This window comes from Coregonus lavaretus (assembly GCF_964263955.1).
Source record: "Coregonus lavaretus genome assembly, chromosome: 19".
In the NCBI taxonomy this organism is placed as follows: domain Eukaryota; kingdom Metazoa; phylum Chordata; class Actinopteri; order Salmoniformes; family Salmonidae; genus Coregonus; species Coregonus lavaretus.
The window spans coordinates 18,866,433-18,893,522 of NC_140006.1; the positions used below are offsets into that span (position 1 = coordinate 18,866,433).

The 27,090-nt window shown below is 40.8% G+C and overlaps 2 protein-coding genes across 2 annotated transcripts in view; one reads left to right on the forward strand and one right to left on the reverse strand.

The window, feature by feature from the left end:
• Positions 1 to 896: 896 nt before the first annotated feature.
• Positions 897 to 17,706, forward strand: LOC311146895 (protein-L-isoaspartate O-methyltransferase domain-containing protein 1-like). The gene is made up of 7 exons (XM_084183522.1): positions 897 to 1,068; positions 9,999 to 10,320; positions 10,476 to 10,642; positions 14,226 to 14,328; positions 14,737 to 14,908; positions 15,850 to 15,973; positions 16,839 to 17,706. Exons 2-7 carry the CDS (start codon positions 10,181 to 10,183, stop codon positions 17,225 to 17,227), a joined length of 1,095 nt encoding a protein of 364 aa, XP_084039648.1. The 5' UTR covers positions 897 to 1,068; positions 9,999 to 10,180; the 3' UTR covers positions 17,228 to 17,706.
• A 5,287-nt stretch (positions 17,707 to 22,993) lies between these two features.
• The window catches only part of LOC311146617 (gamma-1-syntrophin-like), a gene marked incomplete at its 5' end in the record, with an annotated part of 37,296 nt that continues 33,199 nt past the window's right edge, over positions 22,994 to 27,090 (reverse strand). Inside the window, 3 exons of the mRNA XM_084183147.1 lie at positions 22,994 to 24,680; positions 24,873 to 24,983; positions 26,010 to 26,102. Of these exons, the coding sequence (XP_084039273.1) occupies positions 24,495 to 24,680; positions 24,873 to 24,983; positions 26,010 to 26,102 (390 nt within the window). The 3' untranslated portion in view covers positions 22,994 to 24,494. The remainder of the gene's footprint in view (positions 24,681 to 24,872; positions 24,984 to 26,009; positions 26,103 to 27,090) is intronic.

The following is a 27,090-nucleotide window of genomic DNA, read 5'->3' on the forward strand; positions in this document are numbered from 1 at the left end:
CTAGCTGCGGCTTGACTAGTTATTTCTTTGCAGCACTTGACCATATGACTGGACAATAATCAAGATACGATAAAACTAGAGCCTGCAGGACTTGCTTTGTGTAGTGTGGTGTCAAAAAAGCTGTCCTGGTGGCTCGTCTCAGACCATCCTGCAGGTGAAGAAGCCGGATGTGGAGGTCCTGGGCTAGCATGGTTACATGTGGTCTGCGGTTGTGAGGCCGGTTGGACGTACTGCCAAATTCTCTAAAATGATGTTGGAGGCTTCCTATGGTAGAGAAATGAACATTAAATTATCTGGTGGACATTCCTGCAGTCAGCATGCCAATTGCACGCTCCCTCAAAACTTGAGACATCTGTGGCATTGTGTTGTGTGAAAAAACTGCACATTTTAGAGTGGCTTTTTATTGTCCCCAGCACAAGGCACACCTGTGTAATTATCATGCTGTTTAATCAGCTTCTTGATATGCCATCCCTGTCAGGTGGATGGATTACCTTGGCAAATGAGAAATGTTCACTAACAGGGATGTAAACAAATTTGTGCACAAAATTTGAGAGAAATAAGCTTTCTGGGATATTTTATTTCAGCTCATGAAACATGGGACCAACACGTTACATGTTGCATTTATATTTTTGTTCAGTATAATTGAAAAGCCCAGAATGTCATCTCAAAGGGACAACAGGACTTAATACAGTGGCTTGTATGTCTTCAGAGATATGGACCAAAAACTGATGTCCACTAGAGGACAACAATTTATTGCTGGGTCTCCTGGGGATATGTCTTAGATTTTTCACCCTGGTTCAAAGTTTTCCATTGAAGCCACCATTAGGCTATTTCTGTGGTAGCGCAAAACACACGTCTGTCTGCCTACTTCCGCTAACAGCACGTGACATGTGTTTACATCCTCTCAGCTGTGTTCTTTCGGCGTAAAGAAACGACTGGTAGGCTAGTCACCACTTCACAAACTAGCTGCACCCGCGCTACAGCTCGTTTAACTTACTGACCTTATATTTTCCTTTGAAGTGCATCCACCCTTGGGACTGAGTTGATTGATTCGTTTGACTCGGCGCTGTGAGTATTTTCCAATCTAAAGTGCAATGTCGACATTTTGTATGTTGTTAGAAAGTGGCTACTCGCTAGTGGTAGCTGACGAGCTATAGCTCGGTAGCTACCATTGCTTTGTCTGAGTTGGTGACGCACAGACTTTGTTTGGGCCCGCATAATTAGCAATGTGCTAAACCTAATTTCAAGAGACTGTTGACATCTTTTTATGACAATGCCTAGCTGTCAACTCGACTTAACCAACGCTTTCATCATGAATCGCAATGTATTTTTGCCCATTCTTTCGTTAATACTTAGCTAGCTATTTTAGTTAACTAGTTGATCATGGCCATCATTCGACTGTTAAATGCAGCCATCGAGCGAGCGAGCAAGCTAGCTAGCTACAGCTGGCAACGTTCAAGATGTTGTGACATGCTATTTGGTACACATTATCTAACGTTAACCTGCAATGCTGATGGATGTTAGCTATCGCTCTAACGTTGTGTGAAATGTGTTTTGTCACACCTTGCTTACATAACAACACTAGCTAGTAGTAGTAACTTAGTACTAACCTGAAATGTTAGTTGTGGCTAGTTAACTAAAATGTGTTGTCTGTCTTTCATGCATGATTAAAATAACGCACCACAAAAACACGTTTAACCCAACGTTAAGTAATGCGTCGTTAGCAGATGCAACTTAGTTAAATCAGCGAGCTACATTATGAAGCTAAATTCAATGTTATCAACTTGATAGTTATGAAACAGAAAAGTATATCCAGCCCATTTCCTGTTTTTGTTTTCCATCACACACCGTGCAGATATAACTAACATGGTACACTCGTAAGATGATTGGCTAGAAAACGTCCATCCTGTGTCTGTACTAGAAAACGGCTGATTGCTTTCAAATAGTTCTGGCAGTCGTGGATGAGAACTAGACAATGAATGCATTGTATTATCAGACTACAGTAGCTGCCTACAGAAGCTACATTGTAATGTGTAGGCTACATTGTAATGTATCAGACAACAACTCACTGAGTTTTTTTTCTCTCCCAGATGTAGCTAGGCATATTCGTTTTAGCAAAATATATAGCTAGTTTGGAGAGCTAAGTGAACAAACTAAACATTAGGCTACAGGACATCCTACTGTCAAGTGTTCTTTGACAAATCACTGTAGTGCCAAGGGAAATAAAAGTAGATTTTAATTTCTACTGACCCTGAATGACCCCTGAATGAACTGTGAATCATCATTTATTTACTAAATTATTTACCCCCATACGCACATTCAGTAACACAGTAAAACCTAGTGGCCTAGCCTACATCATGGCCCCTGTCCAGATAGAGCATGGCAGTGTATATAGATAGTTTCACTGAGCATGTTATTGGGTTGTCCCAGGATCGGTTACATGTTTCATCACCCTGCCTGTCAAAGTTGGACACCAGCCAGTCTCCCTCGTTCTTAGAATGGTGCATGACATGTCACTGCATGCTCTCTCTAGGGGTGTTTCTTGGATTTGAAGACATTCTGGGCTTAGCACAAAGCCAATAGGGGTGTCTGGGGGCATTCTCCCCCAGCAAAAAATTAATTTCAACAGCTAAATTCATGAATATGGGTCCCTTTGAGATGAACATTGAGAGATGAGATCTTCCCACCTGCCAAAGCAGACACTGCCATTACTCAATTACAGTAGCTACTGTGAGACTCTGGAAAACATACAGTGCATTCGGAAAGTATTCAGACCCCTTGACTTTTTCCACATTTTGTTACGTTACAGCCTTATTCTAAAATTGATGAAATATATTTTTTCTCATCAATCTACACACAATACCCCATAATGACAAAGCCAAAACAGGTTTTTAGAACAGTGCATGTCAGAGCAAAAACCAAGCCATGAGGTCAAAGGAATTGTCAGAGACAGGATTGTGTTAAGGCAAAATTGAAGGTCCCCAAGAACACAGTGGCCTCCATCAATCTTAAATGGGAGAAGTTTGGAACCACCAAGACTCCAAACGGAGCAATTGGGGGAGAAGGGCCTTGATCAGCGAGGTAATCAAGAACCCGATGGTCACTCTGACAGAGCTCCAGAGTTCCTCTGTGGAGATGGGAGAACCTTCCAGAAGGACAACCATCTCTGCAGCACTCCACCAATCAGGCCTTTATGGTAGAGTGGCCAGGCGGAAGCCACTCCTCAGTAAAATGCACATGACAGTTTGCCAACAGGCACCTAAATTACTTTCAGACCATGAGAAACAAGATTCTCTGGTCTGATGAAACCAAGATTGAACTCTTTGGCCAGAATGCCAAGCATCGCGTCTGGAGGAAACCTGGCACCATCCTTACGGTGAGACATGGTAGTGGCAGCATCATGTTGTCGGGATGTTTTTCAGTGGCAGGGACTGGGAGACTAGTCAGGATCGAGGGAAAGATGAACAGAGCAAAGTACAGAGAGATCCTTGATGAAAACCTGCTCCAGAGCGCTCAGGACCTCAGACTGTGGCGAAGGATCACCTTCCAACAGGACAACGACCCTAAGCACACAGCCAAGACAACGCAGGAGTGGCTTCGGGACAAGTCTCTGAACGTCCTTGAGTGGTCCAGCCAGAGCCCGGACTTGAACCCGATCGAACATCTCTGGAGAGACCTGAAAATAGCTGTGCAGCGATGCTCCCCATCCAACCTGACAGAGATTGAGAGGATCTTCAGAGAAGAATGGGAGAAACTCCACAAATACAGGTGTGCCAAGCGTGTAGCGTCATACCCAAGAAGACTCAAGGCTGGAATCGCTGCCAAAGGTGCTTCAACAAAGTACTGAGTAAAGTGTCTGAATACTTATGTAAATGTAATATTTCAGTGTTTAAAAAAATACATATATTTGCAAACATTTTTAAACCTGTTTTTGCTTTGTCATTATGGGGTATTGTGTGTAGATTGATGAGGGGGGGGAAAACAATTTAATCAATTTTAGAATAAGGCTGTAACGTAACAAAGTGGAAAAAGTCAAGGGGTATGAATACTTTCTGAATGCACTGTACACCTGTCAAATGAGCCTCTCACTCACACACACACACTGTGCAGTAATTAGAATCCATAGAGCAGCTTTAAGTGACAGTCTACTGTGTGCTCACCCCTCCTCTGCGCCTCTCTTATCGCATTCTCTGTGTCTGTTGCTGTCTCTCTTGTCTGCCCTCTCTTGTCCTGTCCTGGTTGTAAAAAAGTAAACAATTGTTTTCATAGTAATTTCAAAGGCTTTTTCACCTCGCCTGCAAATTCTTTCTAAACCATGTTTTACTTTTTCACTGTCTGTATTTCACCTCTTATAATTTGTGCAAATAAATAAGACCAATTAGAATCTATAGAGCAGCTTGAAGTGATAGTTTACATTTTAGTCATTTAGCAGACGCTCTTATCCAGAGCGACTTACAATTAGTGAGTGCATACATTTTCATACTGGTCCCCCGTGGGAATCGAACCCACAACCCTGGCGTTGCAAGCGCCATGCTCTACCAACTGAGCTACTGTGTGCTAGGGCTGGGCAGTATACCGTATTTTACTGTATACCGTTATTGATGCACAGACTGGTTTCAGTGTTTACTTTACCTTCTATAAAGGTATTTTAATGTTTGGTTTGTTAAATAAATACGCAATGCAACTCTGGCACTTATAATGTCAGTTTTTATAGTTCACTCCGTTTGCTACTTGAGTCATCTCTCTCCCTTTCCTCCTGCTGCTGCATGCAGCTAACCACACCAAGCCCTGCCCCCTGTCACTCAAGGAGAGAGCAGTTGCTCAACCACAGAGTAATGAGCACATTTTTGCTGTTAACCCTGCATGGTCAGATGGATGCAACAATGTTGGTGAAATGCTGCTTTCCACAAGCGTTCTATACACTTAGTAGTTTGCAGACTGTAAGATACACAAACTATCTGCTAGTTTATCTTTTCTTAGCAAGGAATTGCTAAAATAATTTGTGTTAGCCGCTAATCGCTAGTTGGCTAGCTTGCTAAATGTACTAAGTGTCAGAGCAAACGTAGCTAGCTAGCTAATACTGCCTGGTACCAGTGCTAGTGTAGGCCTAGATAAGCATGTTAGTGCAACGGTATCTTATCAGAGAGGAATAGGCGAAGTATGAATATGTTGGCTGGCTAGCTACATGAAGTAAGAAATGGTTCCTACCCTATCAATAATTCCTCCCTGGTTTATTCCTTTGTTGTCATGCCAAACAACAATGTATTCAAGGTGCTGCTCACTATATTCCAGCTAAAGAATTAGAATAAGCATTATATTTCCATGATTCCAACAGTTCACCAATTAACTAAGGCTATATGTTTTTGCCCATATCATGCTGCGTGGCACAGTGTTAAAGTTATATAAAAAAGTGCGGAAATTGATGAAAATGCTGATTTTATTTTGTTGTTGTTTTAGAGTTGGATTTAACAGTATAAATGGAGAAAGCCCCTATTGAAATCGCTTATAATTTGTGTTGCCACCCTAGGGTCATGAACTACTCATAAGATCATATTTAGAACTTTTATTATCCAAAAACACAAAATATCGTCAAACGTCAAATATTGTGATATTATATTTTGTCTATAAATCGCCCAGCGACTGTGTGCTCAAACTGTAAAAAAGTGTCCGCATAACAGCGCAACACAACTCCAAACATGACAGATAAGAAGCTACGTAGCCCCTAGGCCTCTCAAACTCAACTCTGGGCCTCAAATCCAGTTCCACTGCATATTTTCATTGTTCTCCTCTAATCATAGACTGATTTAGAGCTGAGACCCCAGGTGTGTTTAATTAATGATCCGGTAGAACAGATAATCAGCAGGCTCTCGACCTCCGTAGGGTAAAAGTTGAATACCCCTGCCCTAGGCAATATTAATATAAAGAGACATGAGCACAACAATTTTTACCTGTAGAATTGAATAAGTTATAAAACCTCAATGATTCATTTAGTCAGTTTTACTAGCTAATGTGAGATTTTTTAGATTACATAACATTTGAGGACACACAACTTAAAGCGGCAATCAGCAGTTGAAACAGTAACAAAGCGTATTCCCTGACCCTGTTTCGGTAAAAAGCTGAGGGATGGGTCTGGAGAAATGTAGCTTCTCTCAAATTCATAGAAGGCTATGGATGCAAGGACTGACCAACCATGATATCAACATTTATAGTTTTAACCATGTTTTTAAATGCTATATAGTGTTTGTTTACATTTACTTTGTTTACAAACATTCTAGTAAAACAAGCTTATATTTTGGGTTCTGATGGGGTGCAACAGTTGAACTAAGCTCATGAGCCATTGTTATATTCTTCTAGAATCAATGGGTACATATAATTCATTAATAAGTCCAAAAATGTATGTAGTATCTGCTGATTGCCCCTTTAAGGGCCTATGTATTTTCTCTGTTTTGTTCACCTACAATCTAACCACAAAGCTGGCAATCTTTTCCCCTCTTTCTGTTCATTTGTCATATACACATGATATACATGGATTATATAGTGCAATGAAATGCTTACTTGCAGGTTAACCTCTCTACAATGCAAAAACAATAGAAAAAGTAGCTAAGTGAATAAAGAGTAATAAAAATAAAAGCAAAATTAAGGCAGTTTTTTAAATGTATTTTTCATACAAATAGTTACATAGCCTATATGGAAATATCAGACATGAGCCAAGCATGTTTACCTGTAGAATGGAATATGTTATGATTCATTTAATTTTGTCAGTTCTACCACCTCAACATAGCTAATTTTAAACAGGGTTAAATATAATTTAGTATATATAGTAAAGTTCAGCTTCAGTCCACAGTTCAGCTATGTCACTGTCAGAAGATACACTACATGACCAAAAGTATGTAGACACCTCGTTGAACGTCTCATTCCAAAATCATGGGCATTAATATGGAGTTGGTCCCCCATTTGCTGCTATAACAGCCTGCACTCTTCTGGGAAGGCTTTCCACTAGATGTTGGAACGTTGCTAGGAGGACTTGCTTCCATTCAGCCACAAGCATTAGTGGGCGATTAGGCCTGGCTAGCAGTTGGTGTTCCAATTCATCCCAAAGGTGTTCGATGGGATTGAGGTCAGGGCTCTGTGTAGGCCAGTCAAGTTCTTCCACACCGATCTCACCAAGCCATTTCTGTATGGACCTCGCTTTGTGCACAGGGGCATTGTCATGCGGAAACAGGAAAGGGCCTTCCCCAAACTGTTGCCACAAAGTTGGAAGAACAGAATCGTCTAGAATGTCATTGTATGCTGTAGCGTTAAGATTTCCCTTCACTGGAACTAAGGGGCCTAGCCCGAACCATGAAAAACAGCCCCAGACCATTATTCCTCCTCCACCAAACTTTATAGTTGCCACTATGCAATGGGGTAGGTAGCGTTCTCCTGGCATCCGCCAAACCCAGATTTGTCAGTCGGACTGCCCGATGGTGAAGCGTCACTCCAGAGAACGCGTTTCCACTGCTCCAGAGTCCAATGGCGGCGAGCTTTACACCACTCCAGCTGACGCTTGGCATTGCACATGGTGATCTTAGGCTTGTGTGCGGCTGCTCGGCCATGAAACCCATTTCATGAAGCTCCAGATGAACAACTCTTGTGCTGACGTTGCTTCCAGAGGCAGTTTGGAACTCTGTATTGAGTATTGGAACCGAGAACAGACGATTTTTACGCGCTACGCACTTCAGCACTCGGCGGTCCCATTCTGTGAGCTTGTGTGGCCTACCACTTCGTGGCTGAGCTGTTGTTGCTCCTAGATGTATCCACTTCACAATAACAGCACTTACAGTTGACCGGGGCAACTCTAGCAGGGCAGAAATTTGACAAACAGACTTGTTGGAAAGGTGGCATCCTATGACGGTCCCATGTTGAAAGTCACTGAGCTCTACAGTAAGGCCATTCTACTGCCAATGTTTGTCTATGGAGATTTGCATGGCTGTGTGCTCGATTTTATGTCTTAAAGTAATGATGGACTGTCGTTTCTCTTTGCTTATTTGAGCTGTTCTTGCCATAGTATGGACTTGGCCTTTTACCAAATAGGGCTATCTTCTGTATACACCCACTACCTTCTCACAACACAACTGATTGGCTCAAACGCATTAAGAAGGAAAGAAATTCCACAAATTAACTTTTAACAAGGCACACCTGTTAATTGAAATGCATTCCAGGTGACTACCTCATGAAGCTGGTTGAGAGAATGCCAAGAGTGTGCAAAGCTGTCATCAAGGCAAAAGGGTGGCTATTTGAAGAATCTCAAATATAAAATATATTTTGATTTGTTTAACACTTTTCTTTGGTTACTACATGATTCCATATGTGTTATTTCATAGTTTTGATGTCTTCACTGTTATTCTACAATGTAAAAAATAAAGAAAAACCCTTGAATGAGTAGGTGTGTCCACAACTTTGTGCCCTGCTGAATGCGGCCCTGGACATAGGTGGGCAATGCATGGGCAAATGTAATTACTCTCTGTGTGTATATTAAAACAATAAATATGATTATATTATTTTAAAAATTTATTTATTTATTAATTTTTTACATAGTGCCGCATCCAGTCCACAAGGTGGCGCAGCGCCACTCTTACTCTTTGTGGAGCAACCTGCATGGCTATGCATTTCAGGGACTTAAAGCTACTCCTTTAACACTGTACAGTACTATCACACATTGGTGAGAATTCATCTATTATTTATTTTGCCAGTGTGTTAAAGAACAGCCAATGGAAAAGTACCTCTCCACAAGGCCTAGCCTACTAGCTTCTACTACAATGTCACCTCTGAATGTAATCTTTATTAGCTGACTCAGATATGTCAGGTGGAGATGCTGAGAAAGCAGATGGAGAATTCAAGACATTTCTTCTTCCTCTGCTGCAGCGCTCATAAATGGGCATTATGATTTTCTCACAGATCATACTCATTAGAGTCATGCAAGGTTTTTAGCTTTTTAATAACTTTAATTATTAGTTGCTACCTGTCCTGCAGTTATTTCCACGCTTCATCATAAAATACTATACTTCAGTTTTACGGTTTTATAAATGAATATCTCATTGTAGTTAACATGCATGAACTCATAAGGATTTTGTTTAAATATAGTCTTTACCATTAGATTAATGTGCTTACGCAGTAGTTCACTAGATATCAAGGACTGAGCACCAAAGGGGCGTAACTGACAATTTCTGAATTGTAGTAAAAAGTTAGTTCGAAAAACGTATTTAAGTGTCACTCCACAGTGATACAATAATTGACAATACAAAATACAGATAAAAAAACACATTGTGGACCACTCAAATAGTTTTGAGACACAAATAAAATCAGTCAAACATGGTACAGTATTTCCTTTGGCATCATCTATAATACATACATTACGGCATCTATACACATGTATGCATAAACCGTACAGTAGATAAAAGGACATTGGAGGATAAGGTGGCAGGCTTTGGCGCAGCCATTTACATAATTGTTACCTGATAACATTTCACACAATTTATTATTTTCATCTAGACTGTTAAAATGATCATTTTGGCTGGACAGCTGACGGAAAAAGATCATCCCTAATGTCATTGTAAAACCCACAGTAAAGCAAGGCATGAGCTTCTGTTAAAATGGATACATCGTAACAAAAAGTACAGACACATTTATCTAGAGGAATGTTTGTGTATTGACCAGTCTCAATAGCGAGAGGGCTTTGATTTTGTAAAACAGCTTTGATTTTGCATGGATAAAACTGTATGTACATATGGTTATGTCCCAAAAGTGCATTTAAAACGGAAGTAAGTGCGCAGCTTGTTTCTTTTGGTTATTGATCAGTTGAATAGGATGCCTATACATTTATCTCCATAGTTGCTTGCTTTGCACTATCTGTAACTACATGGGTAATTACTTCTGGGTGTCTCCACAGATTGACATCCCCTGCTATACTTATAATCTTACATCCCTCGACATTGTCTCCCTCTCTCTCAATTCCCTAGAGTTAGCCTGTCTTGGTATGACCATGGTGTGAAGTGGCCCCAAGGAAAGAAGAACACCACAACCACTCAATCCCTCAGGTGTCCTCTTCATCTTTCCATGCCACATTAAGAAGACAACACAGCGCTCCACTTGTGGAAAGAAGAGTTTTGCACCCTCTTTGTTCTACTGTTTCTTTCTCGCCATGGGGGGTGCGGTGAGTGCCGGCGAGGACAACGATGATCTGATTGACAACCTGAAGGAGGCGCAGTACATCCGTACGGACCACGTGGAGCAGGCCTTCAGGGCCATTGACCGCGGAGACTACTACCTGGTTGGCTACAGGTACTACATTACCCATAATGCTCTGTACAGCATATCCAGTTTTATCTTGGGGGCGAATCCTAACTTGCATTGTTGTACATTGAAGACTAAGTGGAAGTTACAATTTGCCCCTTAGTAAAGATGTTCCTGAAGCTAACACTTTATCGATACTGCAGGGACAATGCCTACAAGGACCTGGCGTGGAAGCATGGCAACATCCACCTGTCTGCCCCCTGTATCTACTCTGAGGTGATGGAGGCGCTAAAGCTGCAACAGGGACTGTCCTTCCTCAACCTGGGCAGTGGGACTGGGTACCTCAGCACCATGGTGGGACTCATCATAGGTAATGATGCCCCTGTTTTTTCACATAAATAATTTCACTCTCTAAAATCTGTTGAGATATTCAGTGGAAACTTGATTTGATTATTATATAGTGATGATATACATTGATGCTCTAGCCCTAATGAGTTAACCTATGCTTGAATAACACACATGAACAGCATATGAAGTCAAACACAGACCCACATCTTCTTTCATAAGTGATGTGTAATCACTGCAAATGACATTTGGTCCTAAACGATATTATAACCACGATCGATAATAGACAGTACTGTGCAGCCGTCTTCATCGACCTGGCCAAGGCTTTCGACTCTGTCAACCACCGCAGTCTTATTGGCAGACTAAATAGCCTTGGTTTCTCAAATGACTGCCTCGCCTGGTTCACCGACTACTTCTCAGATAGAGTTCAATGTGTCAAATCGGAGGGCCTGTTGTCTGGACCTATGGCAGTCTCTATGGGGGTGCCACAGGGTTCAACTCTTGGGCCGACTCTTTTCTCTGTGTATATCAATGATGTCGCTCTTGCTGCTGGTGACTCTCAGATCCACCTCTATGCGGACGACACCATTTTGTATACATCTGGCCCTTCATTGGACACTGTGTTAACAAACCTCCAAACGAGCTTCAATGCCATACAACACTTCTAACGTAGCCTCCAACTGCTCTTAAACACTAGTAAAACTAAATGCATGCTCTTCAATCGAACGCTGCTGGCACCCGCCCACCCGACTAGAATCACTACTCTCGACGGGTCTGACCTAGAGTATGTGGAAAACTACAAATAACTAGGTGTCTGGTTAGACTGTAAACTCTCCTTCCAGACTCACATTAAGCATCTCCAATCCAAAGTTAAATCTAGAATCGGCTTCCTATTTCGCAACAAAGCCTCCTTCACTCATGCTGCCAAACATGCCCTCGTAAAACTGACTATCCTACCGATCCTTGACTTCGGCGATGTCATTTATAAAATAGCCTCCAACACTCTACTCAGCAAATTGGATGTAGTCTATCACAGTGCCATCCGTTTTGTCACCAAAGCCCCATATACAGTGAGGGAAAAAAGTATTTGATCCCCTGCTGATTTTGTACGTTTGCCCACTGACAAAGACATTAAATAAGTATTTGACCCCTCTGCAAAACATGGTGGCAAAACCCTTGTTGGTATCACAGAGGTCAGAAGTTTCATGTAGTTGGCCACCAGGTTTGCACACATCTCAGGAGGGATTTTGTTCCACTCCTCTTTGCAGATCTTCTCCAAGTCATTAAGGCTTCGAGGCTGACGTTTGGCAACTCGAACCTTCAGCTCCCTCCACAGATTTTCTATGAGATTAAGGTCTGGAGACTGGCTAGGCCACTCCAGGACCTTAATGTGCTTCTTCTTGAGCCACTCCTTTGTTGCCTTGGCCGTGTGTTTTGGGTCATTGTCATGCTGGAATACCCATCCACGAACCATTTTCAATGCCCTGGCTGAGGGAATGAGGTTCTCACCCAAGATTTGGCGGTACATGGCCCCGTCCATCGTCCCTTTGATGCGGTGAAGTTGTCCTGTCCCCTTAGCAGAAAAACACCCCTAAAGCATAATGTTTCCACCTCCATGTTTGACAGTGGGGATGGTGTTCTTGGGGTCATAGGCAGCATTCCTCCTCCTCCAAACACGGCGAGTTGAGTTGATGCCAAAGAGCTCGATTTTGGTCTCATCTGACCACCACTTTCACTCAGTTCTCCTCTGAATCATTCAGATGTTAATTGGCAAACTTCAGACGGCCCTGTATATGTGCTTTCTTGAGTAGGGGGACAATGCGGGCGCTGCAGGATTTCAGTCCTTCACGGCGTAGTGTGTTACCAATTGTTTTCTTGGTGACTATGGTCCCAGCTGCCTTGAGATCATTGACAAGATCCTCCCGTGTAGTTCTGGGCTGATTCCTCATCGTTCTCATGATCATTGCAACTCCACGAGGTGAGATCTTGCATGGAGCCCCAGGCCGAGGGAGATTGACAGGTCTTTTGTGTTTCTTCCATTTGCGAATAATCGCACCAACTGTTGTCACCTTCTCACCAAGCTGCTTGCCGATGGTCTTGTAGCCCATTCCAGCCTTGTGTAGGTCTACAATCTTGTCCCTGACATCCTTGGAGAGCTCTTTAGTCTTGGCCATGGTGGAGAGTTAGGAATCTGATTGATTGATTGCTTCTGTGGACAGGTGTCTTTTATACAGGTAACAAGCTGAGATTAGGAGCACTCCCTTTAAGAGTGTGCTCCTAATCTCAGCTCGTTACCTGTATAAAAAAACACCTGGGAGCCAGAAATCTTTCTGATTGAGAGGGGGTCAAATACTTATTTCCCTCATTAAAATGCAAATCAATTTATAACATTTTTGACATGCGTTTTTCTGGATTTTTTTGTTGTTATTCTGTCTCTCACTGTTCAAATAAACCTACCATTAAAATTATAGACTGAGCATTTCTTTGTCAGTGGGCAAACGTACAAAATCAGCAGGGGATCTGCTCCTGAGTGGCGCAGTGGTCTAAGGCACTGCATCGCAGTGCTAACTGTGCCACTAGAGATCCTGGTTCGAATCCAGGCTCTGTCGCAGCCGGCCGCAACCGGGAGACTCATGGGCGGCGCACAATTGGCCCAGCGTCGTCCAGGGTAGGGGAGGGAATGGACGGGAAGGGAGGGAATGGCCGGCAGGGATGTAGCTCAGTTGATAGAGCATGGCGTTTGCATCGCCAGGGTTGTGGGTTTGATTCCCACGGGGGGCCAGTATAAAAATAAAAATACATTGAAAAAAACAACATGTATTCACTAACTGTAAGTCGCTCTGGATAAGAGCGTCTGCTAAATGACTAAAATGTAAAATGACTGTACTACCCACCACTGTGACCTGTACGCTCTTGTTGGCTGGTCCTCACTACATATTCGTCGCCAAACCCACTGGCTCCAGGCCATCTATAAATCACTGCTAGGCAAATCCCCGCCTTATCTTAGCTCACTGGTTACCATAGCAACACCCACCCGTAGTCTGCGCTCCAGCAGGTATATCTCACTGTCATCCCCAAAGCCAACACCTCCTTTGGCCGCCATTCCTTCCAGTTCTCTGCTGCCAATGACTGGAACGAACTGCAAAAATCTCTGAAGCTGGAGACTCTTATCTCCCTCACTAACTTTAAGCATCAGTTGTCAGAGCACCTTACCGATCACTGCACCTGTACAGAGCCCATCTGAAATTAGCTACCTCATCCCCATATTGTTATTTATTTGTCTCATTTGCACCCCAGTATCTCTATTTGCACATCATCTCTTGCACATCTATCATTCCAGTGTTAATACTAATTGTAATTATTTTGCACTATGGCCTATTTATTGCCTTACCTCCATAACTTACTACATTCGCACACACTGTGTATATATATTTTCTGTTTGTATTTTTGACTTTATGTTTTGTTTACCCCATATGTAACTCTGTGTTGTTGTTTTTATCGCACTCCTTTGCTTTATCTTGGCCAGGTCGCAGTTGTAAATGAGAACTTGTTCTCAACTGGCTTACCTGGTTAAATAAAGGTGAAATAAATACAATTGTTTTTTGAAGGTCCATTTGGCGTGAACCATGGAGTTGAGCTCCACAAGGATGTGGTGGAATATGCCAAGGAGAAACTGGATGACTTCATCAAGAATAGTGACAGCTTTGATAAGTGAGTTGGATGCTTAATCAAAATGTTATATAGGGTATATCCTGTAGCTCAGTTGGTAGAGCATGGCGCTTGCAACGCCAGGGTTGTGGGTTCGATTCCCACAGGGGGCCAGTATGAAAAATGTATGCACTCACTAACTGTAAGTCGCTCTGGATAAGAGCGTCTGCTAAATGACTAAAATGTAAAATGTGTAATGGTGCATGCAGTGAAACTCTAGTTAAATAACTAGCTGCAGTTCCGTTAGTATTTATGTGCCTGCCAATTCACAGACATGGAAATTGCCTTCTTAAGTTTGTGTGTCTTGCAAATGGAATACATTTGAATGTGTTCAAATCTGTTTGTTTATTTTTACATTTCTTCTCAGACTGATTGGCTTACTTTTATTACTTTTTATTTTGTTTTTGTCAGGTTTGAGTTCTGTGAACCCGTCTTCATGGTGGGCAACTGTCTGGAGATCTCGTCAGACAGTCACCAATACGACCGTATCTACTGTGGTGCGGGGGTGCAGAAGGATCATGAAAATTACATGAAAATCCAGCTCAAAGTGGGGGGTATTCTAGTGATGCCTATAGAGGATCAGGTAAGCATTAGAGAATGCCTCTGAATATTGCAGAAAACATAAACATCATCATTCACGATGATGCCGTCCCAATTGGGAATCAGAGGCTGCGTCCAGAATGGCAACCTATTCACTATAGCGCATTACTTTTGACCAGAGCCCAGTTCAAAAGAAGTGCACTATTTGGGACTAGAGTGCCATGTCGGACACAGATAAAGTGAAATAGCCGTGGCCTGCATGACCAATGATGTTATGATACCCAGCCATTGTTATTGTGCATCAGAAGCCCCTGGACGGGGACTTACGCCATCAGTCTGCTCTATTTTTTCCCTCCAAGAAATTGGTAAATAGCAAAAACACTTTTGAAAAAGGATGACATTGTGTGGCACTCAAGCAGGGAAGGAAACAAACAAAAAAAGGTAAGGGTTTGCACAAGCCCACACAGTCCTTCATGCTGTGAAATGGAAAGGAGCTGCTTATGTTGTTTTTCTGAAAACGGTTGAAACTCCTGCGTTGCCAGGTTTGTTTGGTGGTGCAATAAGGAGAGAAAATGTTTTGATGAGGAGAATTGAGGCCAAAGGGCTGAGGCAGCTTAAGAAGCTCAGGTCCACCACAGTTCCTCTGGATCAACACCTCTACATCAGGCCAAAACCAGCTTTTTGTCATGTAGATATTTGATTTGAAAACACCAATGTCCCTTTCTGGTGTGGAACTAAAGATGCATATAATACATGTGATTTTGGCCATCTGTTGTCATGGTGTATTGATTGTGGTGTTGTTATCCTGGCTGGTATAAGTTCTCCATTGGCTAGTAGGATGGTGGTGTTTATTGTGGTTGGTATGTGTCTAGTGGATTTGGCGTTAACATGGTTGGTATATGTTCTCCGTTGTCTCAATGGACTGGTGCTGTTGTTACCGTGGTGGCTATACAGTAACTATCACTCATTTGTCTCTTGTTGCAGCTGACTCAGATCACCAGGACTGGTCAGTGTTCCTGGGAGAGTAAGAATATCCTGGCCGTGTCATTCGCTCCTCTGGTCCAGCAGAACAGAGCTGAGGGAAGCAAGCCTGATGCGGTAGAACTGCGTGAGTCCTCTACTCTAACCCCTGTTCTCTACTCTAACCCCTGTTCTCTACTCTAACCCCTGTTCTCTACTCTAACCCCTGTTCTCTACTCTAACCCCTGTTCTCTACTCTAACCCCTGTTCTCTACTCTTAACCCCTGTTCTCTACTCTTAACCCCTGTTCTCTACTATTAACCCCCTTTTCTCTACTCTTAACCCCCTGTTCTCTACTATTAACCCCTGGGTCTTATTCACTAGGACCCAAAAGGAAGAAAACTGAAACTGGGAGGGAGGGAGGGAGGAAGTACCTGAATTCATCCCCTAAAAATACTTGTTTTCATTTTCCCTTTGCCACATTTTGCTACGGTGTGCACTAATGAATATGAACTTGTTATTTTCTCTGTAAAAAGCCACATCAGAACAGTTCCCCTTTTATTTTGTTTTTCTATCTGTCTTTTGAAGTGTAAAGTAAGCCACACTTTTTAAGTCAGAGGATTTATTTAAAGTTAGAAGATGAGGCCGTTTCTAACAAATCCTTTGCTTTGACTCGAGGCCTCGCTGCCCTGCAGGGTAGATGCATAATTCTAAATATTTCAAACAGTAATGGATTGTTCCTTTACTTATTTTTCTATAAATGAAGTTGAAGTTTGTATATTGATGTGTATAGTTTATATTAGTTTTTTATATGTATTGTTGTGAATGCAGGGCTCATTTGAGAAAGAGACTTTGGTCTCAGCATGACTCGCTGTCGAAATAAAGGTTAAATAAGTATTGTCCCCAAATGGCCAGACAATATATGGAGCTCTTGCCTGCTGAATATCAATAGAGAATGTTATTGGGCTAATGTGATTTGACCTGCCATCTTTGTCCCTCCTCCTCCTCCTCAGCCCCAGTGACAGTCAGGAGCCTTCAGGACCTGTCTCGCATCTACATCCGCCGCACCCTCCGAGATCTGACCAATGAGGAGAGCCCTGACAACAGCCTGGTGCAGCGGGCGCCCCAGAAACGCAAGCGCAGGCGTTGTCGGCGGCGACGCATTAACACTTACGTCTTTGTGGGCAACCAACTGATCCCCCAAGCCGTGGAGAGCGAGGAGGACGAACGGATCGAGGAGGAGCAGCACAAGGAGGAGCAGGAGGCGCAGGAGAAGGAGGAGGAGAGAGACATTGGCAGAATTGAGATACTAAAGGCAGTAAATGTACTGAGAGACAAAATCCTGACTTTACCTCTGCCTGAATCGCTGAAGGCCTATCTGTTGCACTACCGAGAAAAATGACTGACGGCACAACCTGCTGGCATCCGTTCTAATGGATGCAATGCCTGCTGAGATGTTTTTCCTTACTTTCCTGTCTTCTTTTTTCAGTACAGAAAGATTTAGCATTGTTTTTCATTTCTCTTAAAGGTGAACCTGGAATGGAGACTGAGAGACTTCCTGGTCGTCTTGGATAATGTTCTATAATTACTATGATCTGGTTAAGTTTTTGTTGTCTAATGTTTTGGATTTGTACATCAAAGCTTTATTTAAAAGCCTACTGATTGGAAAATCATTTTCAAAGATTACATTTTGAGGATGTAGATTTTTTCACATGTTAATATTCCAGCAAATTGTCACTAAATGAAATTGTATAAAATAAAATAAATGCTAACTATATTTGTTAAGAATATGATAATGAAAAGATCCATAATTTTACTGCAACTTTTTCTAGAAGCTTTAAAGAACTTGATATTACTGAATAAAGATTTACAATTGCTGAATGGAAGAATCGGAGACAAAAATGCATGTACACCTAATCTTATTTGAATCAAAGACTATTATGGAACATTTTCTCATGAATCTTTTAAGGGGCAATTCTTTCATTGTAATTTCCTCACACTGTTATGTTTGAGTAGAGGGATTTTAATGCTGTGTGACGATGAAAGATCAGTGGGACTCCGACTAGATTGGTTTGTAATTTCTCCTAGAGACCATTCTTAAATCTATCTGAAGTGTTTTTTTTTTTAGAATGGTTATATCCTCATATTTTATCTCACTTTGCTCTTAAGTAACTGACATTAGGCTTTATATGAATAGGCATTTTAATTTTGTGATGAATTTTTATGGCCTTGAGTGCTTCGTCCGACAGACTTATTTTCCTATCTTTTTTGCTGTCGTGCATAAGGGTTTATAATCGTCATACCAGCGGTTAGGCTAATGGGGAATCTTATTAATGAAGATTTTTCTAATCGTGAATGAAAATGGCCGGCTCATAAATGTATTTTCCCCTGGCACAGCATCTCTAGTTCTTTATCGTGAGGACCTTAACACTTACAGTACCTCAGAACAAACCAGAAGACCCACTATGAACTCACAGGGGTATCTGAGTCATATAGTAACAATAATAATAATCCTGTACAGTGATAAGTGGTATGGATTATTTTAAATGTTTGTCAGCTTTGGTCCACATGACATCCACTCTTGATCATTTGGAGGTGATGTCCTAGATGATCATAAATGTACTATTACTTTCTATATGAAAAGAGCTGGTGTGTTTTTAAACCACAAAGAACGACTCGAGGCGGGTCATGGCACAAAAACTCACAATACGTTGTATTGTACTGTACTTTCTATTTGCAGCAGTGCAAAATCACAATGATGGGAGATTTTTGAAATCCTCCTTTCTCTGTACTGTGGCAGTATTCAACATAACAAGCACATTATTCTGTTAAGTCCTAAATCATGAAAAGAGACTTGTCATCCTTGGGTTGATGTATGTGTTTTTACTGTGGACTGGAGCAAAGTACAAAACACATGGTATTTGAGTCATGTAGCTGTACGTGTATCAATTATAATTTTATTGTGAAACTCTCAGTTTAAGAGATGGCTTTTAAAATGACATTACACCCCATCACATCCGCTCCTTGTCAAGTGAGTCTTGTTTTATGGCAATGTAAAGGGGGACATTCTGACCACAGTGACGTCTAAGAATGATGGGGTGCTTCTACAGTACATTCCATAAATGCTTGAAAAAGAATAACATATTCAATACCCATTGTTAGATGTCACATTTGTATTTATATTTGACAGTTGCATTACATACTTGGAAATTCATGACTGATCTTGCTTTGAAAGCATTTTAATATTTCAGTAGCTGAAATGATAGTTGTTGATATATTATTGAGGTTAAATTTTGTGTGAACATGACAACAGTACAGTAGCTGGGTATGATATGTTTGGTTATAAAATAATGTGGATTAGGTTTGATTTGTTTGTTGTTGTAGCGCCCTCTTGCTGTCACAAGGCACTGCGAAATCTTCTTGTATGTAGATCCAAACTCCACTTGTGTTAGTTCTATGGCTAAACATGCATGTGCTCAAAGCCTTCCATCTTGTTCTGGTGTAGTGTATACTATTTGGGTTTAACATGGGGTTAGTTGATTTATATATTGGTTATTGTATTTTGTGAAGAGGTGATCCTGTAGACCTTTTTCCATCATGACTTGAGCAGTGTTCATATTCCCAGGAAAACGTTTGAATTGTAAGCAATAATACATACATTACTTTAACTATCAAAAATAAGTAGCAGATCCGTATGGCTCTGATTGGCAAAAACAACTGTAATTTTCATAGTCATCATTTTGAATAATCAAATCTCTCAGAAATGCTAAATGACGTACACATAAAACTGTTGAAATCATATTTACAATGGGTAAAACTGCAAATGTATGGTGTTGGACATAATTCAGGAGTCCTATTACCTGAGATTTTGGGTCACCCCATGTACCAGAGGTGATGCGTTATCAAATGTACAGTAATAAATGGTCCCCACAGTAAAGGCCCAATTACAAACCTATTTTATGGTCTTGCCTTCAATTAATTGGTACAAGGGCGGAACTATTGTTCTGTTTTTTTTTCTTATTATTGATATTTGAAAGTGTGCTGTCAGTTAATTTTTTTAATTGTGTCAGTTGTTCCCTCTGTACATGTTTTGGCACACAAAAAATAAAGGTCACAATTTGCCTCTGTTTAAATCATTAATGCCTTCCAACTGCCATAGAGTCCCACAGCTACTTACTGTAGCAAGATGCTTTTCTCACCCAAGTATTTCAGTTTTAATTCTTCCTCTTTGCCAAGGACTCAGTGAGTCGTGGTTTAATCTTTGTCTCATTTCTGTCTGTACAGAAGTAGCATAGCAACAGCCTTAACCCAGCACTAGCCCAGCCCTGACTGTAACCTAAAAATAGTAAATCGTGGTCATAAAATACATTATTCACAAGTTTGAAAAAATGTATGCTTTGCCTCCCCATCTCTGGCTTTACTGTCAAACTGTGACTATTAGCTCAAGTTAGGATCAAAAAGTTATTTACAAGTCGGCCGCATGTTATAAAATGTTTTATTTATTAAGTACACTATATATTTGTCAAAAAATAAAAGCCAACCCTTCAATCTCTTGTTTTTTAGTGTTCCAAGCCAAAGGATATGTGAAAGAGATATTTATGTAAAGCACAACACAGCGTCCCTTCAACTCTCTTTGCATAGACTCTACAGCACCACTTTCCCTTTCTACACTTATGTCAGATGCTTAGACCAACTAGTTATGCTCTTCCCCTGAACCCATTTATTTTGTCCTCTGATTTTCCTTACCCAAAGCCTTCTACTTTGTGACACTGAGGGGAATGGGGGTCAAGCATATCACTTCATATAGCACTCTGAGTCAAAGCCTTTCAAAATAGGTTTTTGTGTTAGTCGTCAGACTACATTTTAAAATCGATTTTTTTCGACTTTAGAGAGGATGGACTCAGTTTAAAGTGGCTTGTCTAAGCGCTTTGAAACATGATGCTACATATTATAATCTGCTTGCAATGTGGTTATAATTGTCATAATTGTTACACTGACATGCCAAATACATCATCTGAGTTAAATGTCATTTCCACCTAAATAGACATACCCAAAAGTAATTATTTATCATGAGGGAGCCATAAACAATACCTATTGTCTTAATGCTTATACTGCCAGAAAATTACAATCTCACCTTTCTGGTAAAAATAGTTATAAATTGCTGAAGTTTAGTCACTTTTGAGGACACAAGCTCAAGTACACAGTACAAATATACAAATCTGAAAATAAGAAAAATCATATGATTTTTTCCCATATTCAACAAACGTTGGGGAATAGGGCTTGAAATTATTGAAATACATTCCAAATATAGTTACAATCAAATTTTAAATGACTTACTATACGATTTGACCTTATAACTGTAAAATAAGATCATACTTAGTGACAGTACAAAACTGGCACCATTTCATATAACTGACACCAGATCATTTTCTGCCCAGCATCCTCTGAGCGATGCAGACACCATTTGAGTGCCTGCTGACTCCTTCCAATTTCAGCTTTAAGCACAAAGTGATTTCGTCCCTCCTAAACAGGGGACTTCACATCTATTAATCATGTTTCACTATTTATTTACCATCTACACTGAACAAAAATATAAACCCAACATGCAACAATTTCTAAGATTTTATTGGGTTTCAGTTCATTTAAGGAAATTGAAATAATTGAAATAAATTCATTAGGCCCTAATCTATGGATTTCACATGACTGGTAATACAGATATGTATCTGTTGGTCACAGATACCTTAAATAAAAGGTAGGGGCGTGGATCAGAAAACCAATAAGTCTGGTGTGACCACCATTTGCCTCATGCAGCGCGACACATCGCATAGAGTTGATCAGGCTGTTGATTGTGGCTTGTGGAATGTTGTCGCATTCCTGTTCAATGGCTGTGCAAAGTTGCTGGATATTGGCGGGAACTGGAACACACTGTCGTACACGTCGATCCTGAGAATCCCAAACATGCTCAATGGGTGACATGTCTGGTGAGTATGCAAGCCATGGAAGAACTGGGACATTTTCAGCTTCCAGGAATTGTGTACAGATCCTTGCGACATGAGGCTGTGCATTATCATGCTGAAACATGAGGTGAAGGCGTCGGATGAATGGCACGACAATGGGCCTCAGGATCTCGTCATGGTATCTCTGTGCATTCAAATTGCCATCGATAAAATGCAATTGTGTTTGTTGTCCGTAGCGTATGCCTGCCCATACCATAACCCCATCGCCACCATGGGACATTGAAACCGGTATTCATCAGTGAAGAGCACACTTCTCCAGCGTGCCAGTGGCCATCGAAGGTGAGCATTTGCCCACTGAAGTCAGTTACGACGCCGAACTGCAGTCAGGTCAAGACCCTGGTGAAGACTACGAGCACGCAGATGAGCTTCCCTGAGACGATTTGTGACAGTTTGTGCAGAAATACTTTGGTTGTGCAAACCCACAGTTTCATCAGCTATCCGGGTGGCTGGTCTCAGACGATCCCGCAGGTGAAGAAGCCGGATGTGGAGGTCCTGGGCTGGCGCGGTTACACGTGGTCTGCGGTTGTGAGGCCGGTTGGACATACTGCCAAATTCTCTAAAACGACGTTGGAGGCAGCTTATGGTAGAGAAATTAACATTAAATTCTCTGGCAACAGCTCTGGTGGACATTCATGCATTCAGCATGCCAATTGCACGCTACCTCAAAACTTGTGGCATTGTGTTGTGTGACAAAACTGCACATTTCAGAGTTGCCTTTTATTGTCCCCAGCACAAGGTGCAAGTGTGTAATGATCATGCTGTTTAATCAGCTTCTTGATATGACACACCTGTCAGGTGGATGGATTACCTTGGCAAAGGAGAAATGCTCACTAACAGGGATATTAACAAATGTGTGAACAAAATTTGTAAGAAATAAGCTTTTTGTGCATATGGAACATTTCTGGGATCTTTTATTTCAGCTCATGAAACATGTTACCAACACTTTACATGTTGCGTTTATATTTTTGTTCAGTATATTATCGAAAATATATATTCAAAATTCACCATGGGTCATCATCATTGAACTTGGTAAAAAGAGCATAAGGGTATCAACTATTTAGTCTCTGTGGAAGACATCAAATTAATAAATGTCTTAATCCTTTAAAGTAATCCCTCAAGTAACCACCCATATTCATTATTTTCCTTTTGTTCATTTGGATGTCAACCTTTATTTACATCATCAAGAAAGAAATAAAAATAACATTACAGAAAGGGTTTATTACATTTTTGTAGATTGTATTTAGAGCAATATCTTCCAGTGAGTATAGGTAAAGACATTTTCACACAACCACATGTTCTGAATCTGTCTGACTGTGTTGGCTGTAGCTAGCACTTAGTCCAAATAATTATAATTGATTCAATGGACTCAATGATTGTGAATCTGCCCTTAATCCGGGTCCTGACCAGGTTGGGTGTGTGAGGGATTACTCTTTGCTGAATGCCTTGATTAAAAACACCTCTCGACTGCCCCTCTTCCTGACAGACTCATCATAGCAGCAGTCATCCCTGTCCTCTCCTCCACATCAATAAAAAGAGCTGTGCTTACATCCAAATCCTGAGCCATTTTCTCTCTACAACTCCCCATTCATTTCTGTTCTGTTGAAAGGAAATCGTATATAATTTGACATGATATGATTTATATTTATAGCATATCTGAACTACCTCAGGGGCAACAAAAATAATCTATATGACATGAACACATAATTAAAAGGTGCCATTAGGGTATACATTTGTGTATAATCAATAATACACACATATTTTGCTGTTTCTTTGTTGAATTAAAGGATGTTTTCAGATAAATCAAATAACATAGGTTGGAGAAAGTTAAGTGCTTTCAACTTCATTATACAACCACACAAGAGAAAAATACTAAGCTATGTAACACTGCAGTTTACATTCCCATCTAATCAATATTCATGAATCTAATAATTATTCATGTATATTAGGAAATCAATCGGTTTAATTGCTGAAAAATATGCATGAAAAAATGTTACGGCTAATTGATACTTCCAATGATAAATGTTGGCAATACTAACTTAGTGACCATCCTAACAATTGCTATAATCATCAGAATTAAAATTGTCTTCCTTTGTCAGGAATAAGATAGCAATTTGTTCATAGTCCTCATCCTTACAGTACATGTACCTGTTCAAAAAAATACACTTGAACCTTCAAGAAAATGATACAATATTGTAGAAAACAGTTGGTCTCCATGGAAATACGATTGTGTTATCTTTATCAACACTGTGAACAACACGTGTGAATCATTGTGAATTATGTCTGAGGATCTACCCAAAGACAAATAACTGAATTCAGAATTGTTTTGTCATCCATTCTTCGTTCATTGGTTCTGCGTTCACTCCTTCATGTTAGAATGTTGTTTGAAGTACAGTGCAACGGACAGGTCCAAAAGTTCACACAGTTATCATCCCTTTCTCTGATAAAATGTAAAATGTGTCTTTCTGGAAGAAAAAAATAGGTATGTCAATAATAGCTCCATTTACATGTTGGATTCACATGTCTTTGTTCATTGGATGACAACATACTCGTTTGTGTTCTCTCCTCCTTCTCTCTGGGCCATGATGTAGTGAAAGTGCAGTGTCGAGAGGGAGGACTCAGGGGAAGGGGAGGAGAGGGGGTGAACAGGCTCTGTCAGGTGGAGTATTTGATTTTGGATGTCTGTGTATTACAGGAGACACTGGTGAGAGTGGGAACCCCCCCAGCGGTAGTCGCAGCACCTTGGCTCTCCAGAAACATTGGATCCAGGCAAGCAACTTTGGCAGCAAAGAACGCATGGATACAGTGAAGCACGGCAAAGAGGTTAGAAAATTCCAGCTCCTGGGAAACAAAAGATAGACAGTAAGTATTTAATGTTTTGGTATAATAATTTTACATTTTTATGAATGCACAATACAGTATATCGTTGTTCACATTGGTATCAGACGATAATGGCTAAGAAAACATGATACAAATATTATATCTCTATTGGCTGATTTCACTTGAGTCAGAGATATAGCATAGGTTTGTTACCTTGGCTTCAATAGCTTTATTGTCCTGATTTTGGAACAGAAATTTGATCTTGCTCTTCCCATCATCAGACGATCCTTTCAGTTGGGAAAACTTGAATCTCCATAGCACTGCCTATATAGTGGAAGGAAGTAAATGCGGTTGGAGATGGTTTATAAAAAAGCTTACCTTCTCGAACTAAGATGGAGTCAAGCGTTACGGTAAACTAGCTGTTATCTATCTATCTATTTGATCCTAATTATTCCTTTTAAATTATCTACCTATAAATATCATATAATTGAATTGCATAGCTCAATGATTCCCATCATGTTTTTCCACCTAATATTTGAAAATGTACCAGACAGTGCAGTTATAATAATAATTCATAACCTCAGCAGGCAACCCAGTGTGGATTGTAGAGTCACCTGGAAGATGAGCATCAACATCCTGTTGACGATTGGAATCTACTACAGAGTGATGATAAACGTCCTCCTAATTGTCAACCATTTTGTTGGGCCTGTCTAGAGAATGTGAAAGCATCCACGTCACCTTGTTCTAAATCAGTCGCCTGCGTTTTCAACATTGGGTAGGTTGGTTTTAATTTGTGTCAATAGAGATTGAGCTCTCCCTCTGTATCACTGTCTGTCTGACTTTTGGTCATGAATAGAATGGAACTGTATTTGCCCTTGGAAAGGAATTTGCACATGTAAAATATGCAATTTAATTTATTCACATTCTATACAAAACAAGACATACGTGTACAAAACATACAATAGAAAGCAACACTTTTCCTCCTAGGGGCTCCACACAGATCTGAATCCTGTGAGTGCAAAACAAGGCCGGTTTCCTATCTGATTCAATTATTAAACATTCCCCACCATGTGTATAGTTTTACAATTGCCGTTTAAATATGAATAGTACTTTCATGCTTGTTTGATATACAATACCCTGCCTATCAGCAGTAGGCTAGGCTACTGTGAGACTTTCTGGGGAGAGAAAAATAATATGCTTCGCTGTGTAGGAATTAGGCCAAGAAATACAGAGAACAATATAGCTGTCGATGTGTCCTGTTTGTCCACATTATGTATTCTAGTGGATTAGTTCTGGTGTCACTCAGACTTGGTAAAAGTCAAAAGTTTATGTACCAGTAATGTAACTTACCTTTGAAGCAGCATCGAAACAGACAAAGCCCATACTGAAGTCTACGGTCAGTCCCATCAGGTGGCTCTCCATGATGCAAGCGTACGTTTTACACTGTGGAGAGGAAACAGTGCATGAAGTTAGTCATTAGAGGAATATATAATAGAGAGCATAATTTTCCACAGCCAAATGCATATAAATCAGTTGTTGTGAGAGGATGAGCAAGCTTGGCCTGTATAGTATAATATGCTACTGCTTCTCTTTATCACTTATCAGTGTATCTCCTACCATTGTACAGTGGCTTGCGAAAGTATTCACCCCCGTTGGCATTTTTCCTATTTTGTTGCCTTAAAACCTGGAATTAAAATAGATTTTTTGGGGGTTTGTATCATTTGATTTACACAACATGCCTACCATTTTGAAGATGCAAAATATGTTTTATTGTGAAACAAACAAGAAATATGACAAAAAAACAGAAATCTTGAGCGTGCATAACTATTCACCCCCCCAAAGTCAATACTTTGTAGAGCCACCATTTACAGCAATTACAGCTGCAAGTCTCTTGGGGTATGTCTCTATAAGCTTGGCACATCTAGCCACTTGGATTTTTGCCCATTCTTCAAGGCAAAACTGCTCCAGCTCTTTCAAGTTGGATCGGTTCCACTGGTGTACAGCAATCTTTAAGTCAAACCACAGTTTCTCAATTGGATTGAGGTCTGGGCTTTGACTAGGCCATTCCAAGACATTTAAATGTTTCCCCTTAAACCACTTGAGTGTTGCTTTAGCAGTATGCTTAGGGTCATTGTCCTGCTGGAAGGTGAACCTCCGTCCCAGTCTCAAATCTCTGGAAGACTGAAAAAGGTTTCCCTCAAGAATTTCCCTGTATTTTGCGCCATCCATCATTCCTTCAATTCTGACCAGTTTCCCAGTCCCTGCCGATGAAAAACATCCCCACAGCATGGTGTTATCGGGGTGATGAGAGGTGTTGGGTGTGCACCAGACATAATTTTTGAATTATCCAAGATGGCGTAGTAGTGCAGTCCTGTTTTTGTCGTGTGTCTGTAAATAGCCTGTAAATACCCTGTTTTTTTTGTATTTTTCG

Bases quoted from the DNA above. Each gene is read 5' to 3' on its own strand.
- LOC311146895 (XM_084183522.1), top strand. From the start codon at position 10,181: ATGGGGGGTGCGGTGAGTGCCGGCGAGGACAACGATGATCTGATTGAC. The intron at 10,643-14,225 runs GTAATGATGCCC...TGTTTTTTGAAG, and splicing joins CATGGTGGGACTCATCATAG to GTCCATTTGGCGTGAACCAT. The intron at 14,909-15,849 runs GTAAGCATTAGA...CTCTTGTTGCAG, and splicing joins TGATGCCTATAGAGGATCAG to CTGACTCAGATCACCAGGAC.